This window comes from Trichechus manatus, unplaced genomic scaffold, assembly GCF_000243295.1.
Source record: "Trichechus manatus latirostris isolate Lorelei unplaced genomic scaffold, TriManLat1.0 scaffold00009, whole genome shotgun sequence".
NCBI classification, from domain to species: Eukaryota; Metazoa; Chordata; class Mammalia; order Sirenia; family Trichechidae; genus Trichechus; species Trichechus manatus.
The window spans coordinates 17,982,008-17,989,643 of NW_004443945.1; the positions used below are offsets into that span (position 1 = coordinate 17,982,008).

The 7,636-nt window shown below is 40.9% G+C and overlaps 1 protein-coding gene across 1 annotated transcript in view; it reads right to left on the reverse strand.

The window, feature by feature from the left end:
- SPAG1 (sperm associated antigen 1) overlaps window positions 1-7,636 on the reverse strand; it is a 92,079-nt gene that overhangs the window by 22,844 nt on the left and 61,599 nt on the right. The window contains exons 11-13 of the mRNA XM_023726040.1: window positions 7,482-7,636; window positions 6,990-7,089; window positions 1,371-1,523 (exon numbers count right to left, since the gene is read on the reverse strand). The exon at window positions 7,482-7,636 is cut by the window's right edge and continues 66 nt beyond it. Coding sequence (XP_023581808.1) covers window positions 1,371-1,523; window positions 6,990-7,089; window positions 7,482-7,636 — 408 coding nt within the window. The remainder of the gene's footprint in view (window positions 1-1,370; window positions 1,524-6,989; window positions 7,090-7,481) is intronic.

The following is a 7,636-nucleotide window of genomic DNA, read 5'->3' on the forward strand; positions in this document are numbered from 1 at the left end:
CTTTCTTCTGGTGAGACTGGGACTACACAGGTTCCATATGACCACAAAGTGAACACTCCACAGAATGGCTGTCAGCTCTGTTTTCTCCAAAACAGACTGGGACCACTTGAGGAGGCAAGGCATGATTTAAAACATGATTCATCCAAAATATGCCAAAATTCTCATTTTCTACAATTTTGCGCAAGGTCTCCTCACGTTCTATCAGTGCCCTTCAAAAGACCATCTTAAGTGCTCTCTCTCCATGAAGACTTTACAAACAACACAAAATATAACACACAGACCTTGCCTACAGTTTCTTAAACTGAAATGTCAATATGCCATCTTTGGTGATGATAGGTTATAGAAAAAGGTGGCCTGATCTCTCTGTGAACCCCCTCCACCCTCACTGTCTAACATCTCGCAGCTGGGGAAAATCTGTCTTATGTTAAGTTTCCCCCCAAGCTAGACTTGAGTTAGCTTAAAGATGAAGACCATGTCATTTTTTTCCTTTTGTCTTTTTTGGGGAAGTGGAACATGGTACACTGGACCAGTACTAGCACAGTGTAGCACATAAATAAATACTTGAGGCTACGCTCTGGGCAAAACGGATGACAGTACTATACATACCTAGAAATGTTATCCAACTAGTACTTCCCAAATCTCACCTGAAAGCAAGTTATGAAGTCTGGAAATTCTTACCTTCCCCATTCTCACTCAAGGGGTAAATAGGTCATTATATAAATTAGATCCAAATTCCTTGTTATTTCACCATTAAAAATTAATGCTCATCCTAGATGAGTGTCTATTTACAAAGGCATATAACACAAATATCTAGCAGGCTCATGAAGACATCCGTTCTCCTGAGGAGAAACAACAGATATGCTTCCACTGACAGATGTGGTGCCAATGAACATCTGTAAAGCCTGTAGGAGCAGAAAATTCAAAATGGCAATTTTCACTACATCTTTGGATCTAGTCCCATAATTAATAGTGATTTATGACATCAATGAAAACACCTTCCTAACCCCACAGGTATTTACAAATATTAAAATTAAATATGTACATTTTATGCACCAGATACGAGCTACAACTGCATTATTAAAAAAAAGAAGAAAAAGAATATTCACTGAACGTAATAAATGGACCAGAGAGCAAACAATATAAAGCAGTGAGAGAACAACTCAAAATGCATTAAGGGAGAATTAAACATTAAGTTACAGAGATGGAACCACTTGGTTTTAATGGAGTGAAAAGAAAGCAATCATTCATGTAAAATACAGAACTGACAACATGTCTACACTTAAGACATCTTTCTCGAAGGAGACGGAGAAAAAACTCAAACTCCCATATAAAACAAGCAGCCTTTCAGTAGCTGCCTCAGGTGAGATTACCTGTTAACACTGTCATTTGCTATCTGGATTCCACAGTCTATTTGCAACACTGTTTTATAATCCACGTAAGCTTTCTGATACTGCTCTAACGTTTCATAGGCCATTGCTCGTCGCAGAAGAGGTTTCATTGAGAATGGATGAAGTTCCAGAGCCCTAAAGAAGACAAAAGATATCAGAAATTATTTATTCTGCAAATTACTCCTAGTGTGTACTTAACTGAACATATACTGCAGTATTGTAGTTGTTATTTAGTTTCTGTGGAGTTGATTCCGACTCATAGTGACCACACATGTGCAGAGTAGAACCGCTCCATAGGGTTTTTAAGCCTGTGACCTTTCAGAAGCAGACTGCTAGGTCTGTTTTCTGAGGTGCCTCTCGATGGGTCTGAACTGCCAATCTTTCGGTTAGTAGTCAGTGCTTAACCATTTGCACCACCTAGGGACTCTCAAATATGTACATCTCTGATAGTTTATCTTGGGTAGCTAGTACATACCAGATGGGCAAAGCAGTACTAAAACTCTCTGGAGATTCCTCCTTCCCCACTGAGACATAAGCTCCCTAGTGGCGGCAGTGTGCCTCTCACACTCCTCTATGCCCTAAAAGAGCCCAGCACAGTACCAGGCACAGAGTAGACGTTCAACAGATGCTTGTTATTGATGGAGTAAGAAGAAAATTCTTGCTTGAACCTATGTATTTAATAAGGCACCTTAGCACAGAACCACAAAAACATGAATTAATTTTTAAAAATCATCTCTCTATAATTTAATAAAGTTTATTATGATTTACTTGCTGAAAAAGGGCTTCAAATATAGACTAGAGGGAAGAAAGGAATTAAACATACAATGATTTCTTATAAGTCATGGATTTTCACCTTGCATTTTTTAGTCTATGAAGTGTTTCCAATAACACTGAAGATGTAGTTCAAGGTTATGTTCTTTGGTTTTGTTTGAAGCAATCGTTTAAAGTTACTTCAATACTTAATGTACTTCATTATATTCTGAAATAAAGCATACAATCAAAAGACTATTTATGAAAGAAACCATTGTACTCTTGGTTTTAACAAAATTCTCTGAAGCTGTAAAGAGTACCTCATCAGAGATCCTATGAAGCACATACTTTCTATATAACCTACTAGCCAATATCCACACCACACTGTCTGCATTGGGGATGGCAGGTTGGCTCTTTTTATTAACTCTTATGTTACAGGTAGAGCTCTGGTGGCACAGTGGTTAAGAGTCTGGCTGCTAACCAAAAGGTCAGCAGTCTGAATGCACCCCTTATAAGCCTTATGGAGCAGTTCTACTCTGGCCTACAGAGTTGCTATGGGTCGGAATTGACTCGATGGCAATGGGTTTGGCTTGGTTTGGCATGCAACAGGTAATTTATATGCCAAATATTTAACTTGCTTCAGGGAACACATGAGCAAGTGCTGCTTTGCTTAACTTGTTTTTTCAACGATTTTAGCAATCTGCTGTCTATTCTGCAATGATTTGGCAAGGAGGAAGACATGATGAAGTGTCTGCTTAGGCTAGTCACTGCAAACCTTCTCCTCTAATCTCACAACAAACTCGCCAGGTAAACATTAATACGTTCCCTTTGCAGGTGAGGAAACTGAGAGACACACGGAGCAATCTGCCCACGTCAGTTCTTTTGAATTAAAGCTTCATGAAGGCTAGTCTGTCCTGAGCACCACTATAATCCCAGCGCCCAGATCAACACCCGAGCTGTGAGCGGCACTCAACAAGCCTGCTGAATGAAACTTCAGAGCCTCTAACCTTCAGAGCCTAGACTCATTCTACCATAAACACATATATAGCACTGCAAATGAAGGAAGTGCAAGTTATTTGCCACTCTGACTCATTCACAACTCTTTGTATCATACTAGTTAACCTGTTGCTGTCATTGGATTCCAACTCATAGCAACCCTACACAGATACTCAATTGCACATGTGGGTGTGCGTGTCAACTCTGTACTGTGGAAGTTATTCTAGAAATGTTGATAAACCTAATTAGCATCATTTCTCTGAAAAAGAACCAATTTGGCTCTGAGTGGCTTTAATTATCTTCTTTGTGCTGCACTAGATTTTAAAATTTCTCTATAATGAGTATGTGTTACTTTCGTAATCAGTAAAAGTTATTTTAGAAAGTAAAATTAAAATCAAGTAAAAATATTTAATCATTAAAAAGAGATCCCTGAGTATCAGGACGTATCATCTGTACCACTACCTTAAATTTAGCTTAACGTTTAGGGGAGAAGCCCTGGTAGCACAATGATTAACCGCTTGGCTGCTAACTGAAAGGCTGCCGGTTTGAATCCACCCAGTGGCTCCAAAGAAGAAAGCCCTGGCAATCTGCTTCCATAATTATAGCCTAGAAAACCGTACATTCTACTCTGTCACACGGGGTCTCTATGAGTCAAAAACTGACTCGACGACACCTAACAACAACATTTAGGGGATATTAACTACATTAACAGAGATGTGAAAGCCATGTCCCTCACGACCACCTGACTACCTCTATTTCACAGCTGACTCCCAACACCCAAGGTGCCATTTATCCAATCAAGATGGACCTGAGCCAGCCTTGGAATCTAAAATTGAGTAAGATGATACATTTTTAGCACCTTCCAGCCTAGAAAATGTAAGTTTCTTCTTTAACCATAATCCTGAAAATGAATATGAACTTATGAATGGAAACTCCATTAAGGAAAATGAGTGTCTATTCATAAAAACAAACACAGAGAATTTTTAAACCAGAGTTTACAGAGTGGGTTGTCTAGTCAAGTTAACATGGTTAAGACTTTAAAAGGTCTTCTAATTTCAAGTCGCCATGAGTCAGAATCGATTCGATGGCAACTAGCGACAACAACTTCACGCGTGCCAGAGAGTAGCAAAGAGAAGCAAAAGCCGACAAATACTAGGCAACATACAGTTAAAGTCTCTCCAAATACTGTTAGTGGAAAGTCACTGAAAAAATTCTGGTGTAGTTTCAATGACCTAAAAAGGTTCTCCAACAGAATGGGAAAAGCAAGTATTTTTTAGCTGATAAGAAAGTAACTTCTAGAATAATGGTTTTCATACTTATGCTTAGGCATCACAACCCCTTTTCATGTTTCACCTGGAAGTTTAAAATAGAAACATGGAGATGCTCTGGTGAGGAGGCAGGCAGGGCCCAGAGGCTTGAGCATCTTCCAAGAACGCCCTCTACACACTCTACACTCTGAACACTGATTTTCCAAACATGCCCCCAGGAAACACCGATATGCCTAACAGTGGGTCCCAGGAGCTTACACATTTTTAAAATCACACAGTAATTTTCCCCAAATTGCATAAAACGTTACTTTAATAGGTAAGGTTCCTCTCCCCCTTACTTTTAAGTTTTGCCTCTATGAGTTCTTCCTTTTAGATGTTTGACTCCTGCTACCACTTGTCTGGTAATAAGGGCTCGTGGAAAACAAAACAACTCCTCAAGGAGCAAATAGAATTAACTAAAAAACTAAAAAATAAGCTTCCTTTAAAATGTCTGCAATCTTTTTGAGATGAAGATATAGTCATATCTCAATAAGTAGAAGATATACAGATACAGAAAATAGTCATTTCTGCTAATTATTCTCAGTTCATGCAGGTTTGAATACATATAATTTTCAACATGTTCTCCAAAGCACACCATGGCTTCTCTGGCATTAAAACAAGTTTTTGAGAACCACTGCTCTGGAGTAAAATCATCCCTTACTGGCATCAGCTCCATGCCCCTTATGCTGGGACGCATATGCCAGGTGTTGAAGAACACATCTAAGTAGGTTGGTCTCTCTGGAGGCCAGCATTGACCAGCAGAGCCAGATTCCTTGGCCCAGAACACAGTTCTTATCTAAGGACATTTCACCTAAATCTCCCCTGCAGACCCTCTCCCACTCTCCCCCAGGGCAAGCCTCTATTCCAGGCTCCATGGACATCATGGCTAGGGCCCATTTTGGACTCCCTCCTGGATCTAAACTGAAACGTAAGGAATTTTAGCTAGCAAATGTATGCTCCTTAAAAGTTCTCATTTAAGGGCCAAGTGAGCCCACTCTTCTATAGCAGCCCAAACCTGAAGGGCCCCAAGTTTTAACTAAAGAGTTCGCTCACTGTAGAAAGACGTAAGACAAAACTCTAGGGTAATACATTAGAAACAGACAGTTGAGCTAAAAGGTTCTTAGCTGCAAATCACAAACTGCCTGGTGTCCTGCAAATACATAGTCTTGTTGGTTACTTATGGGCAGGGGTAAATCTTGAACAACTGGCTCTTCAGGGAAAGAAAAAAGAAAACAAGCCCAGGCTTGTGGTGTCTGTCAATTTTCATGGTATTAGTACTCCCACTATTGCCGACTTAAAGCTACCAACTTGACATCAAATGGCTCGAAAAATCCTGAAAATGTGATTAGCTGGTACGAGCCAGCACAACAATGGATGATGTCGAAGATCAGTCCAAAGTGAATATAAATATTGTTTATTTTTAATTTGAATATGTAAAACTTGCAAACATCCAAGGCCATTTTATACCACAGACACAGATGCTAGCAAGCTTTCACCCATATCAATAAATTGAAACTGCCAATAAAAAAATAGTAAATTGTTCACCTTATAAACAGAGTGTCCACAGAATTTACTGTCCAAACTAGGACTTGAGAGTGAAAGGGGGTGATATTAACAATTATACCACACCATCAGACTAAACCAGAACTTTTGTCAGTCAGACCAGAATATGACTTATTTTCAGATGCACTACTACTTGCTTCTTGCCAAACGGTTCCTGACTTATTGCTTAACAGTAAAACAATACTTTTATTCATGTAAACATATTCATCCATCCCAGTATGTAACTTATTGTGTACCACAGGTGGGTACTGTGCTTTGAGGAGTGTAAAGCTGCAGAAGACATGATTTCTGACCTCAAGAAGTTAAAATCCAGTGCACTGGATGACACAGTACCTATAAGTGTGACAGAGTGACAGTGCAGGCATTACAGATGTGCAAAAGACTGGGACACTCCTCTGGCTGGGGAGGCCAGGGAGGCAGACAGGAGGTAGCAACTGAGAAGAGAATGCAAAAGCAAAGATGTGCAGAGGGCACTCCAGAAAGCAGGACAACATGGGCAAAGGCTCAGAGCCTGGGGTGGGTGAGTGTAAGGAACTGGTGCAGTGGACCAAATGGGAGCAGAAAGCTTGTTTGGGGGCCACTGTGGTGATACTTATGATTCTCTGGAAGACAATACTGAATGACTGTTTGAAAACAGCATGAGTAATGTAATGTTTTAGGAAAAGTTATTCTCATGTCACAGTGGATTCAAGACGCAAAAAAACTAGTTAGAAGGCTTTTCCAGCAGTGTAGGAGTGATGTGAAAACAGCATGAGTTAGGGTGGTAGCAGTGAAAATGAAAAAAAAAAAAAAAGCACAATCCTTTTATAACTGTCTTCATCTATGTAAAGGGAGAGTCTATGATTACATGTATTCATCAGTTAAGATGACTTAGAACTGTAGAAGAAATTAGACCCTTGTGCAGAAAATTGAGGATATTAAATACTGCATTCATCATATTGAAATTATAACAGTTTCTTGACAAACCAGAAAACGTGCAGTTTACCTGTTACAATCTTGAACGCAGCCACTGCAGTTTCCTTCTTTTAGGTAACATGCTGCTCTATTTGAATATAAGATACTTAGATCATCTGCACTTTCACTTCCTAAAATCACATTTAATTAAATACAGTTAAAATCCATTAGCAAAATCACAGTTCTCCAGAATTATAAGACGACTGAGGTCTCCGATGGCACTGCAGTCCCACAGACTGTTGACAATGCAGCGCTCCCAGGAGCTGGCTCTATCCCCGCAATTGCCACAGAGAAGGAAAGCTCGTAAGGGACAGGTGCAAACGTGCTTCGCCCGGGCACATGCTACGCATTCCAACGTATGGCTCACAATCGGTCAGGTCACTCACAGCCCTTAGTCGCGGGAAGGAATTTACAGACGCAAGTCCCTGTCACTCAGGAGGCGGCCTGCGCCTCTCCTGCGGTAGCTCTGAGATCGCGTGAACCGCAGCCCGGGGGTCTCAGTAAACCGCAAGGTGCAGCTCACCTGCAGGCTCCAGCTGCGCTATCGCCGCCGAGTACTTGAGGGCCGCCTCCGTGAACTGCCCGTTTTTAAACAGCTCGTTGCCCTGGCTCTTAAGACCGGCAGGGGCGACCGGGCCGGCCCGAGCGGGCGGCGCGCCGGGTCCGGGGGACGCGTCG